The sequence below is a fragment of the Castanea sativa genome, chromosome 6 (genome assembly GCF_040712315.1).
Source record: "Castanea sativa cultivar Marrone di Chiusa Pesio chromosome 6, ASM4071231v1".
NCBI lineage: Eukaryota > Viridiplantae > Streptophyta > Magnoliopsida > Fagales > Fagaceae > Castanea > Castanea sativa.
Window position 1 is genome coordinate 3,396,264 of NC_134018.1, and position 26,147 is coordinate 3,422,410.

General features: G+C 33.2%; 3 protein-coding genes across 6 annotated transcripts; 2 read left to right on the forward strand and 1 right to left on the reverse strand.

Annotated features, from left to right (window-relative positions):
• Positions 1-3,470: 3,470 nt before the first annotated feature.
• On the reverse strand, positions 3,471-7,057 carry LOC142638754 (ABC transporter G family member 26). Its single transcript, XM_075812821.1, is given in 9 exon segments — positions 3,471-3,740; positions 4,375-4,482; positions 4,552-4,836; positions 4,966-5,250; positions 5,332-5,610; positions 5,699-5,882; positions 6,009-6,164; positions 6,273-6,562; positions 6,851-7,057. Coding segments are annotated over 9 exon segments (2,064 nt in total).
• A 2,263-nt stretch (positions 7,058-9,320) lies between these two features.
• On the forward strand, positions 9,321-14,368 carry LOC142638045 (uncharacterized). Of its 3 annotated transcripts, none has more exons than XM_075812034.1 (6): positions 9,321-9,691; positions 12,016-12,480; positions 12,665-12,891; positions 13,079-13,225; positions 13,430-13,654; positions 13,815-14,368. In XM_075812034.1, exons 1-6 carry the CDS (start codon positions 9,431-9,433, stop codon positions 14,056-14,058), a joined length of 1,569 nt encoding a protein of 522 aa, XP_075668149.1. In that variant the 5' UTR covers positions 9,321-9,430; the 3' UTR covers positions 14,059-14,368. The 3 variants fall into 3 exon arrangements, with proteins under 3 accessions (XP_075668149.1, XP_075668150.1, XP_075668151.1); XM_075812035.1 differs by having other exon boundaries at positions 9,552-9,691; positions 11,987-12,480; XM_075812036.1 differs by having other exon boundaries at positions 9,552-9,691; positions 11,993-12,480.
• Positions 14,369-16,735: 2,367 nt separating this feature from the next.
• Positions 16,736-24,926, forward strand: LOC142638747 (oligopeptide transporter 1-like). 2 transcript variants are annotated; one of them, XM_075812814.1, is made up of 8 exons: positions 16,746-16,811; positions 17,328-17,503; positions 19,459-19,901; positions 20,243-20,340; positions 22,797-23,369; positions 23,472-23,736; positions 23,883-24,065; positions 24,152-24,926. In XM_075812814.1, exons 3-8 carry the CDS (start codon positions 19,548-19,550, stop codon positions 24,773-24,775), a joined length of 2,097 nt encoding a protein of 698 aa, XP_075668929.1. In that variant the 5' UTR covers positions 16,746-16,811; positions 17,328-17,503; positions 19,459-19,547; the 3' UTR covers positions 24,776-24,926. The 2 variants fall into 2 exon arrangements, with proteins under 2 accessions (XP_075668928.1, XP_075668929.1); XM_075812813.1 differs by lacking the exon at positions 17,328-17,503 and having other exon boundaries at positions 16,736-16,811.
• The last annotated feature ends 1,221 nt before the right edge of the window (positions 24,927-26,147 follow it).

Genomic DNA, 26,147 nt, shown 5'->3' on the forward strand with positions numbered 1-26,147 from the left:
TTGAAGCCCGCCCGGTTTGTTTTGAATTAAAATGTTTTCAAACGTTGTAAAAAAATTTCAATAAAATATTCAAGGCGTTAATTTGGTGTAATAGGTAAAAATTTTCAAGTAAACCACTAAAATTAGTGGCTTAACTATCAAAGTTGTTCTTAGAGGTCGGGTAACCAGACCACCAAAACTGACAACCATAATGTTGGCTCTGGCAACCATTGTCGAAATGACATTTTTAGCGACCAAACTGTCATCCCCAGTTGCCAAAAAAGCGGCTTTGGCCAATGGATTGCTGCCGCTGAAACGACTTTTCCAAGGACCAAACCATTTACACTGATTCCCAATGGACTAGTGACCTAGCCACCAAATAGGGGGAGGGGGAGCTACCGTGTATTATTGTAAAATGATTTACAAAGTTTCTAAAAATAAATCGTTTTACAACTTTTTATAAAAGATTTTATAGTTAACGGAAAATATTTTATAATTTTGACCACATTTTAAATGCAAACATACACCTAAAAATGGGAAAAATACTTCAAGAAAAAATATCTTATTTCAAAACAAGTGAATCTTAGGACTTCGAATATATTTGGAGTCCGACTTTATTTCCTCAAAATAATTTGGGATTGCCTCCATTTTGCACTTTTTGAATAGGAAAGTTTTGTGTTTGTGTTTATAAAGGGCTGAGATGCAATGACAAATTAACTCAAAAGACAAATGTTGATTCTAAAATTGTTTCGAATTGAGAAATGTTATTTTTATAATATTTTCATAACAAATCTTAGGTAGTAGGTTGTTATTGGCTATAATTTGGATCCACCATATTCAAATTACATTTTTACCAACTAGTAATAACTTACTACCTAGAATTTATTATGAAAATATTGTGGACATAACATGTCTTTTACGAATTAGGTTAATTAAACTTGTTACACACAAACCGTTTTACATAATTTTATATTCAACCAAAAACAACTAAAATCATGACATGAAATCAAACGAGAAAGATCTTTCTATAACACACCCCTCCTTCCTTTTAACCTACCTATTTTGGGAATATATGGTCTTCTCTGCGGCAATTTTTGTGCATGATATGTATGATGGTGTCTGCTGTTTTTTTAACTAGTCGCTAACCTGTACTATGCACGGGAACCTACCTATTTATGAGGTAAACTAAAATAATTTTATAAAATCTTAAATTGATTAAGAAACTACATCGTTGCATGATTTGGTCTCGTATAACTTCAATTTGTATTACAATTTGATGAAGAAGTCATTACTTGAACGTGCAATGACTTACAAAAAAATTGTCAAGTTCCAGATATTGCAAACAAATAACTCAAAAATTCAAATATTAAAACTTCTGAAAGACCAAAAAATATTAAAGAATCAGATGATTTACTGCTTAGAAATTATTGGAAAAAAAAAACAAAATATATATACTAAACAATAGAGAAATATAAGAGAAAGATGGGTTATATTCAAAAGAATAATTTGAATTATTGAAAGCTTTTTTATCTTGTAAAAAATGGCTAAAGAGAGTTTGGAGGTTTAGGTATGAAAATTACTTTTTAAAAATTACATGAAAACCCATAAAGTAATTTTTTTTTTTTAACAAATTAGAGGAGAAGAAAATAACATAAGAAGAGTTCATACCTTGATTTGGTTTTAAAAAAAATATATATTGGGGTTTGCATTACTTTTATAGTATTCATGATTAACTTTGCAAATTTGAAGATAAATTATTAACGTTTGAATTTGAGCTTAAATTGGACTTGTTAGAGAGATAGAGTTTCACTTTTTGAAAAGTTTGAATTAAGCAAAAATAATTTTATTTTTAAAAAATGATAATGATAATTGTGGGGAGTAAAAAGACCCTGATGGGAATATGGGCCGTTGGGCCATGCTAAGGAAGGCCGACCTGCTCTTGGATTTAGAACTTGTCAGTACTATGGGTCGGCCCATACGCCGAGGATCCGAGGATCCAGCCGAGGGTGAATTTCCCTTCGGATGGACACTGGAGAACCAGGGACTTCATGGTAAAGGTTAGGGGATGACACAGTCAAGACTATCGGTTAAAGGGGGTGAACCCTTGAATGTTCTAGAAGCACTGATGTTAGAGAAATGCCAAGGATAAAGGCTGCCACCTACACATTAAAGACCCTGCACCTACCACCCTGGCCGCATTAATGGGGAATTGACACATGAACAGTGGAAGGGAAACTTCTGGTTACTATTCAAAGGCACTGAGGAAATAAATATCTAGGCTAAGGGGGAGTTGGGGCAACACGTGTACAAGGTATCAAAAAGAAGAGTATTTAAGGAGCAACTTAGAACTAAAAAGGGGGACTGACTGTTTTGTAATCTAAAAGGAAAATAAAAAGAGAAGAAAGAGATAATATAAGAACAACTCCCGGCTTTCGTCCGAGGAGGCTGATTTACAATATTCCTTGTTGTTTCCAAGTATTTACAATCTTTAGCTTGTCATTTAAGCCTCAAACACTTCTAACCTGGGTTTCAAACCCACACTCTACAAATTCGTATTGTTTAAGGCTCATTGGGCCTGAGCCCATAACTGTTCTTGGGGCTAGGTGCAATTGTGCACTTACAATAATGATGAGTTTTGAGTTTAAGTTGGACTTGTTAAAGAGATAGAATTTCACTCATTATTAAGTTTGGACTAAACAAAAGTAATTTTATTTAAATAAAATTACAAAAAAATGATAATGATGAGTTTGAGTTTAAGTTGGACTTGCTTAAATAATTTTATTTAAATATTGTGTTGACGTGAAAAAATTGTGAGAGTTTCAAAGGTTTCGGTTATATATATATATATATATATATATATTTGTGTTGTTGTTAACTTGTTATGTATAAAATAGAATTGATTATGCAAGTTGTTGTAATTTCCGTTGGTGTTGTAACATGCCTAGGTTTGTTGTATACTGAGTTCGCGTTGTTTTAATATATTTCCCTCTCCATGCAAAAAGAAAAATAAAAGAATTGCATGGCTATACTAATTTTGTAATAAAAATATGTACAAGGCTATACTAATAATAGTCTGGCCGTCATTAAAAATAAATAATAACAATAACAATAGTCAATAAAAATAAATATTGGATTGGCTAGCCAACCCAATATTATGGACTGTTTACCGAATCAGAAGCTTCCTATGTTCTTTCCTATGTCATTTTCCTTTTTCTTCTTTTGTTGTTAATTTAAAAGTTGCAAACAAAGACAATAATGCTGAAGTAAGAATGAGTTCAAGACACCACGCCCAGTTGGAATAGAAAAAATAAATTAATGAAAGTTATGAAACCAATATTAAATTTGTTTCACAGGCACGCATGATCAGCTTCAAAGCATAAACTCAACCAAGAGATTGAAATGTCAATATCATATTACAAACATTTAATCAATTTGAAGATATCTCTGAAGTCATAGCAATATATTTTTTATTTACTGAATGAAACATGCATTCAAAGATTGCATACATTAATTCTTCTGCGAAGGCAAAAATAAGCACACAATCGGTAACCAATTGCCATGGCTAGCAGAATCCATACTTCTTTCATGCCACCATTAAGGTTCACTGTGTCGAATGAAGGCGAACTCTGAAGGGTCCTGCACCCTCCTTGGCTTTGGCACTCATATAATTGGTCTCCAGAATATTGCACTTTCAGAAGAAGTCTGAAGCCATAGTACATGAATGACAAATACTTCAACCAGCGCATAAATTTCGGTATATGCTGCAATTAAAACAGCATCCTGTGAGTTTTTATGTATATTTGGGTCTCCAATCACCACTGATACACAAAATAGTGAAACGTAGGCCTTAAAAGCCTCTAAGAAAACAAGCCAAACTAGTATTGGTAAAGCTGCAATCAGTTAATATATACGGTCATTCTGTTCCCAATTGTAGCTCTTGATTGAACCCTTGTCTTGACCATTGTTATCAACAAACTTAGGCAACAAGACAAGAAGGTTTTGTTGGCTTCTAATTATTAGCAACTATCATATTTACATGAAATGCAGATCTTCATAAAGCTTGAAAATAAGACTTTATTTATCGGACCATTAATGTTGCAGAAAAAGATCCTCTTCATTTCAAATGGATCCATTTCATAAATTAGATTAAACATTACAAATCTAAAGATGTAAGTATATCTATTACTACGTCATTTTAAATTTTAAATGATATTAGACCATGTAAAACATTACATACAAGAAACAGAATCTTAAATGTGAGATGAATATTCTCCATTTCACTGCTTAATTTGCAAAGTCAGTTTAGAAGAAAGCCAAGTAATTCATCTTAACTAGCATAATTGATCTCTTTTTTTATTCCCAAAAAATAAAAAGTGGGTTAACAGATGTGTATACCTGGACATAGTAACCTCCTGTGAGAAGAAACAACATAAGTATCAAAGAAGCAACCATGCCAGCCCTTTTAATACTCATAACTGCAGCTCCAAATAGTTCTCCTGCCCCCTAGAAGCATAAAAAATTAATATGACTGTCAATGCAAGATAATCCAGTTTTGGAATTGATCTAGCTTACCTGGCTTGTTATAGCTACCAACAGTACAGCAAATAATGTCAGGAAGAAGCAAGGAACAGTCCTGCTGAAGCCAGCCATGAAGTACACAATGAGCATGAAGAAGGTAGGATAGACAACATGCGCCACCATGTCACACAGAGTGCTGCACACATAGTATACACTCAATCTATACATGTCTGCTTTCCTTTCTTTTACCAAATAGATCTTTTCAAATGGAAACACATATACTGCTCCAAAAATTGATGATGATGTCCAAAAAATACAAATGTAGAACATTAAACCAACCTGCAATATAGCAATGAAAAGTCAGTCTGAATATTAGGATTAAAAGAGAGGAGTAGCAAAGGAACAAGAAAGTGGGATTGAAAAGCAGCTAAATCTTGTAATTGTGTAAAATGACGGTGTAGTACTTACTTGATCTCTGAGTTGAGCCTCTGTGTCAATGTTGGATTTCCACCATAGAAGGCCTAACAAGACTGCAACTCCAGTTGCTTGAACAAGTCTTAGCTTATCAAAATAATCGCTGCACCTTTCTCTGAATGTTCTCTTTGATAGTATCATGAATTGCTCCCACCAAGTCATTGTCCAATTCTTCTTTACTTGAATGGCTATTTGAAGATGTTCCGGTGTCTTTGTTGTTCGGTGATTTTCTTCCTTTTCCTTTGGCTCCAGTTGATTTTTGTATTTGACTTGTAGAAACTAATGCAATACACAAATAGACGTTGAGATGGCAAAAAAAAGAGAGAATTTAGAAGACATGTAAAAGTTTCAAATTCTTACTTTGATTACAGCCTTCTCATAGTCAGGAGATTCTTGAAGTGTCAACAAATCTGCTGGGACACTTATGCCATTCACTTGACTAGTTGCTAAATCAAGCAAGAACTCTGCAGGATTCATTGGTATCTCTGGGATGAATCCTAATGACGCGAAATAATCCATTGACTCTCTAGCCTCTCCATAATACACAGGGTTTCCTTCTAATATTAGCAGGAGTTTGTTAAACATGTGAAACATTCTGCTTGATGGCTGGTGGATAGTTGTGATTATTGTCCTTCCTGCCTATAGACCCTCAAATTTAATGTTTAGAATTTAGAACAATTTCCAAGAGTTGAGTATGACAAATAGAAATTGCATTTAGCTATAGTACCTTTGCAAGTACTTGAAGAATTACAAGGAGTCTATTTGCCGAGGTGGAATCAAGGCCTGAAGTTGGTTCCTCAAGCTATAATAAGGAAGGATCGACAAGAATTTCATAACCTATGCTGGTCCTTTTTCTTTCTCCTCCTGATATTCCTTTTATAAATCCTCCACCTATTCTTGTGTGACGACATCTATGATTATACAAAATAACATTCAGAGAAACTGTCATAAAGATATGTTCAAAAAGAACTTTCTTCTTGAATCTTTGAATACATCTATAAAGACTTCCACCAGCCACACTGCCATCCAATACATACCTTTCAAGGCCTAGCTCCTTCACAATCATCTCTACTCGTGCATATTTTTGTTGTCGGCTCATGTTGCTTGGAAGCCTTAAAAAGGCAGAAAAAATCAAAGTTTCTTCGACTGTTAATTGTGGGAAGAGCACATCATCTTGTGTCACAAATCCAATCCTGCAAGGCAAAAATAAATTTAACATAAAGTTCAATATAAAACCATCACCTACACCTTCGACAGTATGGTCAAAAGCAACTGATTAAGTTTCTGTATAGTTGGCTAACCTCCTCTTGACAGCTGCATTATATGGGATGTCATTATAAGTAATTTTTCCTTTAACATTGTCAAGTAATCTTCCTCCTATCACTCTTAACAAGGTTGTTTTCCCACTACCAGAAGGACCCATCAGAGCAAGAATTTCTCCAGGGCCAATACTTCCCGTTATCCCCTTCAATATATGCTTGTGATTGTCTTCCTCCATATTCAGCTGTGTGGCTACCTTGGACACTACTGCCTTCACTGGATTGTTGGAGGGAGCTTGGCTATTTCTCACTTTATACTCCACATCTTCAAACTGCATTACCAAAGGGAGATCAAAATATGTAACAATTATTACTGCAACTACATGATTGTGTAAATATGAACATTTAGAAATTTGTGATATATTTTGACAATGTTAAACTTTGTTTTCAATATTAATAGGCACTTTCACTTTTGGATGTAACTTTTTGCTGAAAGTTTATTTGTTGAAAGCTAGTTAAAGTATAATAGTTTTTTCAAATGAAATTTTAAATAATTTAGTTGAATCATGATAAGAGTTTAGCTTAGATCAAGGACTTGGGACGGTTAGACAGACTACTACCTTGAGATATATTGGAAGAGGGTGATCTTTGTTGGTATAAGAACTCTCATCTTCTATATCAATCTCTGAATACCTATTTCTAAGGTATGCCTGAGCCATGAATTCAATGTTGTGACCAAAACCAGCACTCCCAGCAATCTGCATAGATCCCATTGTTGGAAGTGACAATGACATGTCCTCAACTTCATCCTCCCTCCTAATTTCCATGTTATTGGCCAGCAGCCACAGTTAGCTTGCTAAAAGCTCAAACTATGTAATAGGGTTCAATCAAATTTGTAATGAAATGAATCAACTGTAAGAAATCAAAAGCTTGCCTAATATTGAGGAGGCAGGGTATAGGTTGGTGGGCCACATGCTTTCCATGCATAGTTTTAGGATTATGAAAGGCTTTGTTTTAGTTCCCACATGCTCTTGCAACCATTATGCAACCATTATGACTTGCCTAGAGAACATGCCAAGAACATGACTATTGACTATGAATAAGCTATCTTGTTGTGCTTAAATCTGGTCTATCATGTGTACAAACATTCCTAGTCTTTTTTATGAGGAGAATCATGTTGGAATCCCCCTTTTCTTATTGTAACAATTATAAAAAAGAAATCATTTTGTTCCTAACCCAAGGGAAATTTTATTATTTTAATTGTATTGCAACTTAAATTATTTAAGTATGAAGATTGGGGTTTTAGGTTTTGGGTTATTAGGTATAGAATTTAATAGGGTTCTGGTTTTTGGGATTTAGAGTGGTTTTTAGGATGTTAGGGGCTCTTTAGGGTCATTATTATTATTATTATTATTATTTTATTTTTTTTTTGGGGGAGGGGCACACGGAGATCAAAGCATGATGATAGACACATTGGAATTTTTTCTTTTTTTATAATAATAAATGTCACCTATAAATGGCTTAAAGTTTTTTTTTTTCTTTCTAAAACTAATTCCATAGGTGTACTTCTAGTTTTCCATAAATAGTAATTTCATGACAACTTCTTTAATTCAAGAATAAAATTTAGGCATAATTTTTAAGGTGTTATATTTTATATTTTTTTTTTTTTTTTTCCAATCAAATTCAATCATTGGTTTGCATTGACCAATATAGCACATAGTTGAATTATGCACTTTGGTCCATGCAACCACATGGTTGAATTTAATTAAAAAAAATTAAGTTCTAAGCTATAGGTAAGGTATAACACCTAAAAGTGAGTGTATTTAACATGTAGCAATCCTTTCTTAACGCATAAAGAAAGGATGTTCATGTTCACAAGATCATTTTATTAATGTTCTAGACTTTAAGTAATGTTTGAGATATCAAATTGTTCACAACTTTTTCACAAGTTGCTAAGGTGGTAAGTTGTGGTTAGAGTAACAACATTTTCACATAAATTTACCAACTAATACACTTTTATAGATACACTAATCACAATAAGCTATGTCAACAGTTATGATTTTTTTTTTAAATAATTTTTTTAAGAAAATACCTTAACCCCAAAAATCAAAACCTCTTTGGAGTGATGTCAAACAAGTAAAATTATTTAACTTGGTCTATTATACCCATATATCAAATATAGCACACATGTCTTATGCATATAACCAATATGAGATAGCATCTTGTGTAACAGTCCTTCATTTAAAGGATTGATCTTGTGCTTTCATTTGAAAAGATATTCTACACCAAAAGGTACCTCTTGATGTTTTCAAATACAACATTCAAGGTTCAAATCTCTCTACCCCACCCTAACTATCAAATAATCAAAAGAAAAAAGATATTCTACTTTACACACAATAATAAATCTACTATGTGGCCAAAAAAAAAAAAAACTGAGATGTAAAATTCATTCTCTAAGTTTTACCATAATTCATTTCAGTCATCTAACCTTGTTTTTGTTCATTTCAGTTTCCTAAGTTTCAAGTTTATTCAATAAATGTTTCTTCGACAACTTCTATTAAATTTTAAAATATTTTTTAATCATTAATTGAATTTTTTTAATTTAATAAATTTGAAGAAAAAAATTAAAAATTAGGACAAATAACCGCAACATTTAAGAAAAATTGATGAAAATGTTTTAATTTAATAAACTAGAAAATTAAAACACTAAATTGAACGAAAACAAAATTAGAAAATTAAAATGAATTCTAGAAAATATAGCGAATGAATTTTGTATTTTAGCCACAAAACAAAAAAGGCACAAAGCAGGCCCTTTAAAACTGAAGATGTCAAAATATTTATAATTCATTTGGTCAATACTTCCTAATATTTCCATTATTCTCAATCAAAAACAATATTAAAATGTTTCTAAAAAAATATATATATTTAAAAAAAAAAATTCACACACACGACACCGTTTTCAGAATACAGAATCCTACACATTGACAAAAAGACAGCTATACGGCTATGTCTCTTCGACACTTGGACCAAACAAAACAAGACTAAACTAAAGTACTAAACACTATAAACTCAAAAACCAAAAACAAAACATTACACTTTGTAAACTCAAAAACCATAGTCCCAAAAAAAAGTGAAAAACAATACACACAAATCCTCAAAACTCTTCGAAGAATTCGCACAAAAGAGAAAAAAAAAAAAGAATGGAAGAGTCACAGGAAATACTGTTGAGCTCGTTGGAAAGCCTTGGGATTTCGATCCCACAAGGCGTTTCGTCTGTCAAAGACCTCAACCCAACAACCTTGGTCTCCACCTGCGCGCAGTGTCTCAATTTACTCGACCCCACGGCGTCGTTTCCCACCTCTCTTCCTAGTGACTCCATGGCTGACCAGTTCAAGATCTGTACGGACTTGGCCACCCAGATTAAGAATCTGGGTTTTGTTGGAGACATGAGCTTTCACAAGGTAAGTCTCTGTGATTTCAATGTGTGGCTGTTTTTTGTTTTTTTGGAACTTGGGTTGTGTTTGATTGGTCAGAAAGTTAGGAAAAGAAAAGGCTTTACTGGTTATGATGATTGTATATGGGTTTAAGGTTGATTAAGAATCTTAGTTGTATTGGGGACATGAGATTCCACAAGGTCAGTCAGAGAAATATGAATGTATTTTGGATGAAATATTGTGTTTTGGGAACTTAATTTTGCGTTTGGCTTGGTCAGAAAATTTTGTGAGAATGTTTAGGGAGAGAAATAAAGTTTGATTATATAAAGCTGGTTATCATGGATTGAGTATCTAGGATGTTCCACAAGGTTAGTCTATGGAATATGACTGCTTTTTCATTTTTGGATGTAATGTTGGGTTTTGGAACTTGGATCGTGTTTGTGTGAAAATGTAGGAGAAATTTGAGGAAAAGAAAAAAAAAAAAATTAAGTTTGATTATTTAAAGCTGTTTATTATGGATTAAACTATTAAAGTGGATTAAGCGTCTGTGTTATGACAGAGACATGCGTTTCCATAAGGTCAGTCAAACAAATTTGAATGTTTTTTTTGATGTAATATTGGTTTTTGAAACTTCAATTGGTGTTTAATTGTTCAGAAAATTTATGAAAAAGTTAAGGGGGGAGATTATTTAAAGTTGTTAATTGTGGATTTTATAGGATTAAACTTCTAGATTCTGTTGGAGACGTGAGTTTCCACAAGGTCAGTCTATGAATTATGAGTGTTTCTTTTGGATGTAGTGTTGGGTTTTGGAACTTGGGTCAGTGTTTAGTTGGTCAGAAATTGTAGGAGAAAGTTAAAGAAAAGGAGAGAAGTTTGATTATATAAATCTGATTATTTTGGATTAAGCATCTGGATTATGTTGAACACATGCATTTCCAAAAGGTCAATTAAAGAAATATGTGTTTTTTCTGGATGTAATGTTGGGTTTTGAAACGTGGGTCGGTGTTTGTTTGGTCAGAAAATGTAGGAGAAAGTGAAGGAAATGATAGGTTTGCTTATTGAAAGCTTTTTATTTTGGCTCCTGAGAAGGGGAAAGAAAAGGAAAATTGAAGTCTTAACATGGCATAGTGAACCATGGCATTTGGAGTTTATGAAGTTATTATCTATATTTCATAAAGTTTTGGAGTTTGAGAGTATTTTCCTTGTTTTTTACTTGGATGTAATGTTGGGTTTTGGAACTTGGGTTGGTGTTTGCTTGGTCAGAATATGTAGGAGAAAGTTAAGGAAATGAGATGTTTGACAATTTAAAGCCAGTTATTTTTGGCTTAAAGTGACATAGTGAAGCATTACATGTGGATTTTATGGAGTGTAATTTTCATAAAGTTTTGACTCTTTGGAGTTCAAAGTGTAATTTCTTGTTAATTACCTGGATTTTTTTTTACTAAGAGAAAGGGGTTTTCTGTGAGATCGGAGCTTGGTACCTCATGAAAAACTTAGTTTGTTATGGGCCTAGATGTGTGTTGCAGTTCACAAAATTAATTGGTTGTGGAAGAGTATAGATTTGTCTGTACTTTTGATCTATTATATCCCATCTGCTTACTTTGAATGAATTTATGATTGTAATGGAAAGGGAAGACTTCAATTTGTACCTACCAGAATGTTTCAGTCCATAGTTAGAAATAGTTATTTTGTCATGAATTTTCAGTTACTGGTTGTTATTTCTGTCTTGCAGATGTCATGTTTTCTGAAAGATTATAGATTCTTAAATATGGATATCATTTTTTTTTAGTGATTTAAAGCCCGTGTATGAATGACTAGTCAATTGTGTTGACGCCTTGATGCTAGTAACAACAATCAGCTAAGATTAGCTTATTTAGATCTAACGTGACTTTGCTGGAATCTTTAGAGATTGTGAGTAAGCTATACAATGTTGGCTCCTGCATCTTTTTTTACATAATGGCTGCTTGTTTTCGTTAATGTACATGAAATCCTCCCGTATTATAGAAGCTAAAGATGGTAGACATGGTTCTAAAAGCTTTCACATGAACGGTTCATTGCCATGGACCTTTCTTCTGCAGGCAGATTGTTGTTCTTTTTTTTTTTTTTCTTGGGTTTCTGGTCAGTGAACTTCAGCACCTTCTAATTTCAATTGATAGACAAGGTCTTTAATACTGTAGTGGGGACTGAATCTTTCTTTTGTGTACCTCTGCGCCGCCCCCCCCCCCCTTCCCCTCCCTTTTGTTGCTTATTTTTGCTGCCTCTGTTCCTTTTGATTCTCATTTTGGTTATCTTTTTGCTTATTTTTTTTGAAATTATGCTTAGAAACAGACTATATGTGTTGCTTACGGCAGTTCCTGTATCCATCTGAAGAGGACTTGTATAAGCTGATCAGATTCCTGGTGGAAAGGCTTTCTGAGTTATCTGAAGATAGAATAGCTGCTGATGTGAAGGATATAAATGATATGCCACCATGCCTTGAGAAAGTTGGAGCCAAATTGAAAGATCTAAAACTGAAGACTGAAGTGCCAGAGTTTTCAAATGCCAAGGCTGAAGATGCCTATGCCAGCATGCCCGAAGAGGGTGATCCTATTCCACAAAAAATGGATAAAAAAGCTGTTGACAATATATTCTGCTCAAGGACAGGAGATTTCAGCAAGGACAAACTTGCTAGTGTATTAAGCAGGACGGATTCGACTGAAGAAGTGATGGATGCCGTCAGAGATACATCTGGAAATGAAGAAACTTCAGCTTGGAGAGATGATGAAGATGTTGGGGTGTTTGAACAGAAAGGAACTTTTAGAAAGCAGTCTTCAAAGGTACTTTTGTTTGAGCTAATGTAAATTTGGGCAATTGTCTGGATGAATTTGTTCAAATGGAATTAGAAAACAAACTGTGCAATCAACCTGATCTTGTTTCTAACAACAATGTGAAAGGTGAAGCAATCAAAAGCTTGAATTTAGAATCTGAAATACGTTTTTGCTCTTTGTTGTTTTTAACTAGATAGGAAGATATGAGACTGAAAGAACACAAAATCATGAAAAAGTGCTTATGGAGGAGACATTGGTAAAGAATTCTGGATTACAGCAACTTGAAGAAGAATTGGAATTGTTAAGGGCAGCAGCAGAAGTGGCTCTTGATGACAAACATCCTATTGACTTCTACCTTGAGCAGCTCAATGAGCAAGTAGATGCTAAAAAGCGTCATCTTGTAGAATTGGAGTTGGAGTGGTAGGAAAAAACTACCTTTTCTTCATTAAATCTTCCTTGATTTATTGGCGAAGACATGTTTCAAGTGTGCTCTTTTCAGATGATGGACTTTAAATAATCAAAATATACATTTGAATATGATAGCTAATGCTCTTGCTAGCATAGAGATGCTAAGTATCAATCTCAACTGACAAACAATCTTCCACAGGGAAGCTGTCAGAAAGTCTTTGGAAGAGAAAAAGAAGGGTCTTCAGGAGTCTCTGTATGCAACCAACCCAGAAGCTCAAGAAAAGCTTCAAAAGTTGAGAGAAGTTGAGTTGGAATTGCAGTCTACTTTATCTGAAATTGGAAAGAGGTATAATTCTGGCTAAGAATTCAATAATTGATATAGCTACCAAATGATCTTTACATGCCCTTGCTTCCTCTGCAGTGTAAAGAGATGATTGTTATTATTTCTCTTTCTCTCTTCCTTTTATCTTTGTGCTTCCTTGCCAAAAGATCATTTTTCACTTCTGTAATTTACTTTGCCTTTTTTGCTGCCACTCTTCTCCTTCTGTAGGGAAGAGGAACATTCTAAACTTTCTGCAGAACTTGAGAGACAGCCTAAAATGGCATCTAGGGGTTCCCATATTCAGCGGATAAAGGAGATCACAAAAAACAGTAGGAAACAAGATGCTGACATAGAGCGGATCTTAAAAGAGACTAGGGAGCTTCAGTTGGAGAGTAATTCCATCCAAGAACGCCTTCATCGAACCTATGCTGTTGTTGATGAAATGGTATTCAGGTATAGATTATTCTCAGTTGCAACCACACAACCACAGTGTAGTGTCCTTGCTGTCATTGACATAATATTTTTTGTATTACCTGGCTAATAGATAACTTTTATTGCCAACACAATAAGACTATGTATTGCTTGCTGTGCTGAATATTTTATGTATGTGCAGGGAAGCTAAGAAAGACCCAGTAGGGCGACAGGCATATAGACTGCTCACTAGCATCCACGAGACATTTGAACAGATCTCAGAGAAAACCCTTGCCACTGATAGAGTACGAAGAGAAATGGCTGAACATGAAAAGAAGCTTGCGGCCATGGCAGCACGCAGCTTAAACGTAGACAAACTACAAGCTGATCTCGATGCCATACGGAAGGAAAATGAGTACCTAGAGCGACGCCTCCGTGATAACTAGAGCGACGCCTCCGTGATAACTAAATCTGTGACTGTTATCTCTAGTACCAGTATTTCTTTCAACTATCAGTGTACATACTACATTATTACTTTGATATAAGCTTTACAAAATTTTAGACAATCAGATTGTATTCATTTATCCAGTGGGAAGGGCGACAGAATACATGTATTCTCACTATATATATGGGATTTTTGCGTGTATGTGGGACGGAGAGATTGCATGCACTTGAAGGAATAGTCAGATTTTTGAAAATGTCTAAATACTTTCATTTGTATAAATAAATAAATAAAAAATAAGCTTTTTCACAACATTCGAAAGGCCACACTAAAAAATTGTTTTGAAGCTCGTTCCACTCTTGAACCCCATGTTTTTGTTTATTCTTTTTTTTTTTTTTTATTGTTTGTCTTTTTGGATTTGGAAGGATATGCATGTTGTATAGATTCATAGAATTTTGATAAATTTATATAATAGTCTCTCTCTCCTTGGGACAATTTTTTCCCTAATAAACAACTACTCTCATTAATTATTAAATTAATTATTTTATTAATTGTTAGGAGATAGTTCCTCAAATTAAGGGATAAAAAATAGGCAACATGCATCTAAGTTTCAAAAATTGAAATAATACTCCAACTAAAAATCAATTATCAAAATTTCAAAACTTATATATATATATGTGTGCGCGTGTTTTTAGGAGCCCGAAACACCTTGAAATAATATGCTGAAATAGGTTGGTGCAGAAATATTTTTTTATTTGTTTCTTACAGTGTTTCCTCAAAGTTTTCAACAAGAGACTAATCACTATTCGCATCGAGTGGGCTCACGGAGGGGTAAAGCACCGGCCCAAGCAATTCTTTTCAAAGTGCAAGTAGCAGGACTCGAACTAGGGAGCACACCCAATCGAGCCCAGTACAAGCACCTTGAGACTGAGAGCCCAACCAACTCAACCAACCTCCTGGGTTGGTGCAGAAACATTTTATTTCACTAAACAAACCGAAACGAAATCCAAAATAAAATTAATAATATTATAAAATACTTACGTAACAAACAATTTATAAATTGACATAGGTTAAGTTTACATGACAACTAAATAATAATAAATTTGGATAAATATTAAAAAACTCTACCTCAACGTCAAGATTTACTTTTATTTTATTGCATTTTCTTAATAGCTAAACATGCAAAAACCCATGTAAATAAAACAAACACACACAATATAGCCCAGATCAACTGATCCAACTGAGATGGTTTAGAAATCGTTCTGTCTTGGCAGTACACGGTGGTGCAATGAAAGAAAATTTTATGAACAGCAAAATATATAAAGGTAAAGATTGTGATGTAGCATGGCCATTTAAGTAGAGAACTACTAAACAAACCACAAACGAAACTCAAAAACCAAAAGAAAGAGAGTTTTTATGCTATATATATCTCAAAAAAATTGGAAACGAACAACATGTTCAAAGCGATCAGACCCACTCTACCATGCACAAAGTGAACAACATGTTCAAATTTATATTCTATTCAAACTAAAATTCTTATAAAATTTTTTTGACTTCCTTCCCTAGAAAAATAAATAAATTTAAAACTGAAATCTCCAATCCCCACAGCACCTCACACTTTTTCCCCCTCTAGTTGCACCTTACATTTTATTAATTATATAGAAAAATTATTTTATTAATTGTTATGATATATTTCCTAGAATCAAATGACAAGATTTAATTATAATTTAATTTAACTAAAACTTTATCATCTAAGATTCGTAAACTTAAATCCTACTCCAATTCAAAATCTATCATCAATAGTTTTTCCATTGAATCTCTCTTGTACCCCACGTTTTTGTCTATTTTATTTTTTTTATTGTTTTTGTCTTTTTTGAGTTGGAAGCATATGCACGTTGTATAGATTCGTAGAATTTGATAAATTTATATAATACTCTCTCTCTCTCTCTCTCTCTCTCTCTCTCTCTCTCTCTCTCGAACAATTTTTTCCCTAATAAACAACTACTCTCATTAATTATTAAATTAATAGCAGGGCCGGCTGAATGGTGGGCAAGAGATGCAGTCGTCTAAGGCCCCAAGTAAAGAAAAGGCCCCCAAATTTTAATCAATAGGGTTATTTATAATCAATAAATAAAATAATAATATTTTACCAGACGAAAAACAAATAAAAAATAGAAAAAAATGCAATGCTCACAATATTTTTACAATTAATGCTAAGTAGCAAGTTGTTACAGCCTGTTATTGATCGCAAAAAAATAATTATAGTAATATTTTCAAGTAGAAAGTAAAAAGCAACTTAAAACCTAGGATTTGTTGTAAAAAAATATTATGAATGTTGTACTTCTAAAAAAAATAAGAATAATAATAAGAGTTTAGTTAGCAAGCTTTTATTAGCTCTCATCTAAGTCTACCACTAACACTATTCTTTTACTTACCATATCAACAAGTATGAAAAATTTTGTCAAATTTTTTTGTCTATAAAATTTCTAAAAAAAGAAAAAATTCTACATAGTTCAGGTTAATTAGTAGTAATTTTACATCTAAAAAAAGATTATTAATTTTCGCCTTAGGCCCCCAAATGCATCAAGCCGCCCCTATTAATTGTTAGAATCTCTCTTGCACACCACATTTGTGTTTGTGTTTATTTATATATATATATATATATAAAAACTGCTGTGTGAGTTTGAAAGTGAGACCAAGGAGAAGTTTTGTGAGCAATGCCACTTGAGAAGACTCAATCCAATACTAACATGATTGGTATCTCTCTCTCTCTCTCTCTCTCTCTCTCTCTTAAACACAGAAGATAGAGTTTCATAACTCATGATTCATCACGTTTTATGTCATGATTCATGAATGCTACATGTATGGCTGGGTGTGCATGCTTGAAATCAACCATAATACAGAACATGTTTTGTTACAATTGATGAAAATTATATTTCTTTTGGATTTGTTGTGCGGTTCTACTTCATCATGGGCATCATAGTTTACCCTACTTTCATAATTCATCACCCTTTTCTTTTTTGCAATCATTGATGAAAATTGCATGTATGTTGGGTGTGCATGACATTAACTTTAGTACAGTTAATATTTTTCTTATAATTGGTGAGCATTATTATTTAGCGAAAATATTATTTTTGTCCTTATATTTTTTGGTCTTTACGTTTTGATAGTAGTCGATTTGATATTTGTTATTTTCAACTTACAGCCAATTTAGTCTCTATCGTTAATTCATTAATAAAAAATACCAATGTAATTAATTTTGTTTCGTTTCAGCCAGAATATCTCGTACCGGCATTTGGTCGAAATTATAAAATAAAAACTACAAACTGATCAATCTCAGGTCTCCACCATGTCGCCGGCCCGCCATTTGCCTAAATAAACCCAGCGTCCCAGCCCACTTTTTCTTCTTTATCTTCTTCTTCTTCTCCTTCTCCGTTTCGCATCTACTGGTGAGTGGGACTGGTCTTTTTTCTTTTCTTTTTTTTCTGCTGTCTTGACTCTTGGGTGTCTTCTCGAGTCTAGTCCTATCCTCTTTTATTGATTTTAAATTTCAACCTGTACCGAGCGCAGCCCATCACGTGCTTAACTTTGGTAATGACAAAGAATGTTATAAAAAATCCAAAAGCAAATGTCAGTCAGAGGTATTAGCTGAGCCCATCATGTACGTACAATAGTTTATATTAATATTTATTTATTTTAGAAAAATAATTATTATTAGAAAAATATTATATTTCCAATATTTACAAAATAAATTGTAAGTAACATGTTAATATTAGCTGTTACTATTAAACCAAAAATAATTTCAATTAAGTTTAAATTAAAACTAATAAGAGTTAGACATCTATGATTTGTTGTGAAAATATTATGAACGTAATACTTTTTTTATTATTATGGTTTTAAGATTCATATACTAATTAAAATATTAAAAACTTTTGTGCTTTGACTTTCACATTTATTATATTTTTTACAATTATCTAAAATGTGAATTTTATTTATAAAAAATTATAAATAAACTATTTTTTATTTTATTTTAAAAAACTAATTAAATACATTATTTTATATAATAATAACACTTTTTTAAATTAAAATTTTTATGTTGTATACCTGTGTGTTCATATAATAAACTTGAAACAAGTCCAAAACAGAATTAATAACATAAAAAAATACTTACTTGAAAAATGGTTTATAAATTGATATATTTTAAACTTAGGTGATAACTAAATAATAATAATAATAATTAAAATAATAATAAATTTGGATAAGTATTAAAAAAATTCCACTCAACAATTAAAGGATTAAAAATCTAAATCAGAAAAAATTAAAAACATCAAAATTTACTTTTATTTTATTGCATTTTCTTAATAGCTAAACATGCAACATGTATAAAGGTAAAGATTTTGTTGTTGCATGGCCATTTAAGTAGAGTACTACTAAACAAACCATAAACAAAACTCAAAAACCTAAAAAAAAGAAAAAAAAAGAAAGAGAGAGCTTTTATGCTATATATATGCCTCAAAAAAATTGGAAACGAACAACATGTTCAAAGTGAACAGACCCAATAAACTCAAAAACACCATGTCTATCACTGATCTTCGAGCTGAACTGATTGGTGTTGGGAAGGTGGGTATGCTTGGCGACGATGCGAATGGTGAATTCCTTGACAGTAATTCAAAGAGTGCTTGATGTGGGTATGGGTTTACAAAGGAGTATTAGATTTTAGCTTGAGGCTGAAGATAAAAAGATGTATTGGGATTTTCTGAGACACTTACTCTGTTTTGCTGGGAATTTTTCTGGATTTTCAGAGAGAGTATTTGAGTGTTGTTGTTTGGTTGCCAAGAAAGTGAGAGAAAATGAAATGACAGAAATTTTCTTTGGGTTTGGTTTCCTAGAAAGGCAAGAAAGGACAAGAAAATGAATGGATTTTAATATTGAGAAATTAAATTTATTTTTAAAATTTAAATGCTGAGTTGGAATTTTTTAATATCAACTTTAGTGCAGATAATATTTTTCTTATAATTAGTGAGCATTATTATTATTATTTTGATTTCTTGTGTAACCTTATCTACTACATGTTTTGTTCGTCATTAGTGTACTATATAGAATATATTGAGATGAATTACTTTCTTGGTCGCAATAGCTCATTATTTAATCTGGTATTGTTTCTCAACATTCAATGAGAAACATAGCTCTGAAATAGTTTTAAAGTTGACACAAAATTTTGTTTAAATCCATGATAAATTGATAACAGAGGCACTTATTGATTTTTTTTTTTCTTTTTTCTATCATTCAATTCTATTCATCATAATAATTTCAGATATAAATTTATAAAGAAACAACTTTTTTTTTTTTCCTTTCAAATCTTTTGCATTTTAATTTTAATAATGTGGTAATTCTATATAAGCAGGGGAGGAGGACAATGATAGCCCAATTGAACAAGTTAGGCTTACAGTTCCTCCAACTGATGACCCAACTCTGCCAGCATTGACATTTCGAATGTGGGTTCTTGGATTGATATCATGTGTTTCACTTGCTTTTGTGAACCAATTTTTTGCTTACTTCCAAAACCCGCTGTCGATTTCGTCAGTCTCAGCACAAATCCTTGTCCTCCCACTAGGGAAGCTAATGGCTGCATATCTTCCATCAAAGCCAGTTCGAGTCCCATTCACAAACTGGTTCTTCTCCTTGAATCCAGGGCCATTCAATATAAAGGAACATGTTTTGATCACCATTTTTGCTAGTTCTGGAGCTGGTGGAGTTTATGCAGTTTGTATTGTTGATATTGTCAAGGCTTTCTACCACAGGCAACTCTCTCCAATTGCAGCCTTTTTCTTATCACAAAGTTCTCAGGTATATTTGGGTTCTAATTTTCATTTTAATGGCATTAGACTCTAGCCAACTGATCCTGCTTTTCACATCAAGAATGTATGATACAAGAACTTCTTTGTTCACGTTAAAAATATAGGCCACTCCAGTAAAAAGTTGTACCCAGTGCACAAAACTTCAATATTTCAAGGCTTAGGATAGATAATTAATAGAAAGTTTTACCCAGCCACCCCCCCTTCCAATTTTGTTTTGGGGAATATACTACTCTAGTGTGAATAAAAGTGTCATGCCATCAATGTATTACATAAATTGCTACTTAGAATTTTATTCCTACGACATCACTATTTTGTATATGAACTTTTCAGATGCTTGGTTATGGATGGGCTGGACTATTCAGAAAATACCTTGTCGACTCACCTTATATGTGGTGGCCTGCAAACCTAGTCCAAGTCTCTCTATTCAGGTACACAATCCCCTTTTATATAGAGACTAGTCAAAGGCCCATGCATTACACCATTTTATGATAAACTTATAGAATATATATATTCATATATAGGAACTGTGTTTCTTTTGTTTTTAGTTGAATATTCAACCATAATGGAACATATCTTTTCTTGAGATTTGGGGGAAGGGGTAGCACATATCTTTAGGATAGGGTGCATCTAATGGAACATCAACCATAAAGCACCAGATCCTTGTAATATAAGTATGCAATCTGTAACAATTTTCAAAACTAAGAACAAGTACTATTATTAAATTTAGTGAAGTACTATTATTATATTTAGTGATATAAACAATAATTAAAAACTTAATGATTGATAAAAATCATGTTAATGATTGATAATAGAAAAAACATCAAATTGTTATGAACAATTTATCATCAAACTTATATCAAGACATGCTTAATAATAAACTAAAAAGAAGATTGTTCTCTAAATCAAATTTGAGAGGATGAAAGAAACATTTCACCATTGAACCCATGTCATAACACACAAAAATTAATAATAATAATAATAATAATAATAATAATAATAATAATAATAAAAATCATGTCTAAGCATATTTAATGATTGATTCTCAAACCATAGCCATATAAATTGGATAAAACTTAAGGAAATTTGGTTGAACAAAAGACAAAAAATACAAACAAAAAAAACCTATACAATTTGATGGGAAAAAAAATAGAGTAAACAAATACATACCTGCAAGGTTGTAGGTAGAAGAAAAGAAGAATAGAGAGAAAAAAAAAACCATATGCTAGGTATTCATTATGAATTATTTGATATATATATATATATATACACACACTTCAAATTGAAGAAATTGATATGAACAAAAAATTTAATGTTAGACCATGTTTGGATAGAACTTATAGCTGAAAACTGAAAACTAAAAACACTATAACAAAATAATTTTTAAATGTATAAATAGTGATGCGGGACCCATTTTAAATAAAAAATAGCTGAAAAAGTACGTGAACAGTGCGCGCACAGTACGCGCACTGCGCATATGTCCCCCCACAGCCGCAGCAGAAACGAAAAAAAAAAAAAAATCAAAACATGAAAACGCAGCAAATTTTAATCTGTATCCAAATGCCAACTTAGTCTAATTTATAGAGGTGTGAAGCTGAAGTCAAAATCTTAGAAAAAGTGGCATGTGAACAGGAAATCCAGGAAAAAAAAAAAGTCAATGTGGGTGAGTCAAGAGGAAATCCAAAAAATTTAGTGTTTTATTTAAGCACTAAAAATAGTTGAATAAAATTTTATAATAGACTTTTTTTTTTACCTGTACTAAGCTGTGGTTTTTTTTTATTTTTTTAAAAAAATTACAACTTACTTACCCGTGGTTTGGCTAAAATTTCAGCTACTTATCTGTGATTTGAAATTTGACATTTTACTTACCTAAAGTTTGACCGAAATTTAAGTTATCTACACGTGGTTTGAAATTACATGATGCAAGTGTCCCGCTTGATTCTTTTTTATCTTATTTGATCTCTCATTTTTATATTTTTGTGTTTTTGGAGAAGAGAGACATAAAAGTGGAGAAAATTACATATTTAGCCATGTTTTTAATAGATGTGAGTTATAAAACTCTAACTGAGTAAATCTTAGGTGGGTAAAATATCAAATTTCAAGTCACAGGTAGGCAACTAAATTACAGGTGGGTAAGTCGTAATTTGCCTTTTTTTTTTTTATGTGTAGTAATATATTTTAAAGAGTACTATGCTTTGCTTTTTTTTAGGTGTAGTAATATAATTTAAACAAAAAAAAAAAATTAGAGGAAGAATTTGGATTGTAATGAAATTAATATTTTTTTATCAATTTATAAATTAAATTATAATAAAAAAGGATTAAATGAAAATTTTGGATAGTAATCAAATTAAGTTTTTTATCAACTTAGAAATTATAAGATAAAAAGATAAGAACAAAAAAAATTATATCTATTTTTAAATCTAAAAAAAATTAATTTCTGTAATTTGGTGAAGCTACCTAGCATAACCACATCTTCTAAGCCCAAATTTAATTATATAATATACAAGAAATAATTATCAGGTAAAAATATGAAAGTCTGCATCAAAGAGAGAGAGAGAGAGGTGGGAGGTGCTCAGCATTTGAGATGTTCGTTGCAGGAGGCTAAGAGAAATCATAAGAAAGAATTAGTCAGATTGTTTCAAAGAGTCGGTCAGGTTGTAATCTTCTTTTAAAATAAATCTAAATAATATTTGTGATACGCGAGCTTTCAAAGCTTAGGTAGCACAATATAAAAATATCAACAGAAAGCTATAAAGGTTTCATTATATAGTATTTATAAATGATGATATGAAATGATTGCCTGTGTCAGAAAAATAATCAGTACAATGCTTAATTTATGGGCCGGACCCTTGTAATGATTTAACCAAGTAATATGTGAAAAATGCAGGGCATTGCATGAAAAAGAAAAGCGACCTAAAGGTGGACATACAAGGCCACAATTCTTCTTCATGGTTTTTGTAGCAAGCTTTGCTTATTACATTGTCCCAGGCTATCTTTTCCATTCAATATCAGCTCTCTCCTTTGTTTGTTGGATTTGGAACGACTCAGTCACTGCCCAACAGATTGGTGGGGGGATGAAGGGCCTTGGAGTAGGCTCATTTGGCCTTGACTGGTTGACTGTAGCCGGCTTTTTGGGCACCCCCTTAGCCACACCTTTGTTTGCCATCATCAATATTTTAGCGGGGTTTATCGTGTTTGTCTATGCCATTATCCCGATTGCTTATTGGAGTAATGCATATGATGCCAAGAAGTTTCCCATCTTTTCTTCCAACACTTTTGATCACACTGGACAACCCTACAACATATCCAGAATTCTGAATGAGAAAGCATTTGATATTAATCTTGCAGCTTATGACAGTTACAGCAAACTTTATCTAAGTGTGTTCTTTGCTTTTACTTATGGTTTGAGCTTCGCTACTCTAACAGCTACTATTACTCATGTTGCTCTCTTTAATGGAAAGTAAGCCGCTTCTTAAAATCTTCTATTCTATCCTCTTCCAAAAGTTCCTTTTAGTCAATAGCCTTTTCATGATTTTCTTTATTTGGGTAAAACATTGAGCAGAACAATCTGGACACTCTGGAAACAGACAACAAGTGCAGCAAAAGATGATTATGCCGATGTTCATACAAGGTTGATGAAGAACTATAAACAAGTCCCTCAGTGGTGGTTTTATACCATCTTAGTTTTAATGTTGGCTCTTGCCATGGTTGCTTGTGAAGGTTTCGGCAAACAGCTGCAACTCCCCTGGTGGGGACTATTAATGGCTTGTGGCATTGCGCTGTTTTTTACTTTACCCATTGGAATAATTCAAGCCACAACGAATGTGGTATGAATAAGCCTAACCATCCTTGTATTTCATTGATAAAAAGACAACAAACATTCATTCGAATGAGTTAATTACATTCTACATTATTTTGCATCCATTTTTTACGGACTACAATTCTCAATATGATGTGTTATTGTTAATTGCAGCAACCAGGGCTAAACGTGATCACAGAATTGGTGATTGGGTATATATATCCGGGGAAGCCCCTCGCTAATGTGGCTTTCAAGACCTATGGCTACATTAGCTTGTCACAAGCACTCTACTTTGTTAATGACTTCAAATTAGGCCACTATATGAAAATCCCCCCAAGGTCCATGTTCGTTGTGCAGGTAAGTGAATTTAAAACCAATAAAACTTATATGAAATTTTGTTTACTATTTTGATATAATGACACGTTGTTAATTTACATTCTCAGTTGGTTGGAACAATTGTTGCTTCAAGTACCTACTTTGCCACTGCATGGTGGCTTCTCACAGATATAAAGGACATATGTGATCAGTCATTATTGCCTGAGGGGAGTCCTTGGACATGCCCTCAGGATGATGTTTTCTACCATGCTTCCATTATATGGGGAGTCATAGGTCCACTCAGAATGTTCACAAAATATGGTGTCTACAAAGAGATGAACTGGTTCTTCCTTTTTGGCTTCTTAGCTCCTATTCCTGGCTGGTTTCTCTCACGCAAGTACCCCAACATCAAGTGGCTTAGACTTATACACATGCCTATCGTCATTGGAGCTGCAACTAACATGCCACCAATTAGTGCAGTGAACTATTGGGCTTGGGGAGCTGTCGGAATTTTCTTCAATTTCTATGTTTACAGAAAGTTTAAGGCATGGTGGGCTAGACATACCTATGTCCTATCTGCTGCTTTAGATGCTGGGGTTGCCTTTTCTGGTGTTCTAGTTTTCCTCACTCTTCAATACAAAAACAATATATTTGGTCCAGAGTGGTGGGGTTTGGCCAATGACGACCATTGTCCATTGGCTTCATGCCCCACAGCTCCTGGGGTTAAGATTGAGGGGTGCCCTGCCTTTTGAGATGCTTAATGCATTAAGACTGTAAGAGCAGCTTAAATGATGAAGTGTTCGGGTTGTGCATGGGTCAGGTAGATTTTTTTACCCAATTCAACCCAACCCATATGGGTCGAGTTGAACCCATGTGTTGAACAATTTATTATTATTATTATTATTATTATTATTATTAAATTGAGCAGAAAAAAAATATAAATATAAATATATTAAAAAAAACTCAAATATTAGTATCAATGTAACTCCTTAAAAGCAAACAACACTAATGACTAAACAACAATAATAATTTACTAGGGTTTATGTGAACTAATTGGCTTTTATATAGGATAGGAAAAACTGGTTATTTAAAAAAATTTATTAATTATATAATTATAATATATTTTATATATATATATAATATGGGTGGGTCGGGTCGGGTTGGGTTTGGAATTTTATGACCCCAACCCAACCCAACCCAACCCGTTATCAAAAAAAAATTTGTAACCTAACCCAACCCACCAAGCCCTAAAAATCGATCCAACCCGGCGGGTTGGCTTGGGTCGGGTTGGTTTTGGCGGATTGGCAAGTTGGCTGCACACCCCTAAGTGGTAAAGACTTTGCACTTTTGGTCCATTCGGTCTAACTCAGTCCATTTTGGTCCACTCAGTCCAATTCGTTCTATTTAGTTCAATTCGATCCACTTCGGTTTATTTGGTCCATTCTGATCTATTTCGGTCCTTTCCAGTCCACTTCAATCCATTTTTGTGCACACTTAAGAATGAGAAAAGACGTTTTTTTTTTAAGAGATTAACTATTCTAAATTTGAATTTACTAAAAAAAATATAGATCTTAAACTCGTTCCAAATTCTATTACATTTTAGCAATTTAGTCTCAAATATGCTAGTCATATATTTAATAAATCCAAACTTTTAAACCCTGGGATGCACAGACGTGGAAAAACACTTGCAGCACCTGCGTTCGATGCGGCGACACGCGAGGATGCTGCTGCCTGTGCATTGGTGCCGCATCCAACTTTTTTTTTTTTTCACAACTCGCGCCAACGCGGCGCAGACTTAGGCTGATTCTCGCCGACTTGGCCATATCGGGTGAAACTACCGAAACACCGATTCAGGCCGAAATTCAAAAAAAAAAAGTGCAAAATGCACCGTTTCAACTTAATAACAAACCCTAACTCATTCAGCTCTCTCTCACGCATTCTTCACTTTAAACTTCAGCTCTCTCTCACTTGTCTCTATGCTCTCTGCCTCTCGCCTCTCTATTGTTGCTCTCCGTCTCCTCTGTGATTGTGAGATAGTCAGCCACTCACTCAAACCTCACCGACCCACTCTCAATCTCAAGTTCTAACTCAATTCTCAACTCTCAAGCTTGACCCACTCTTAGG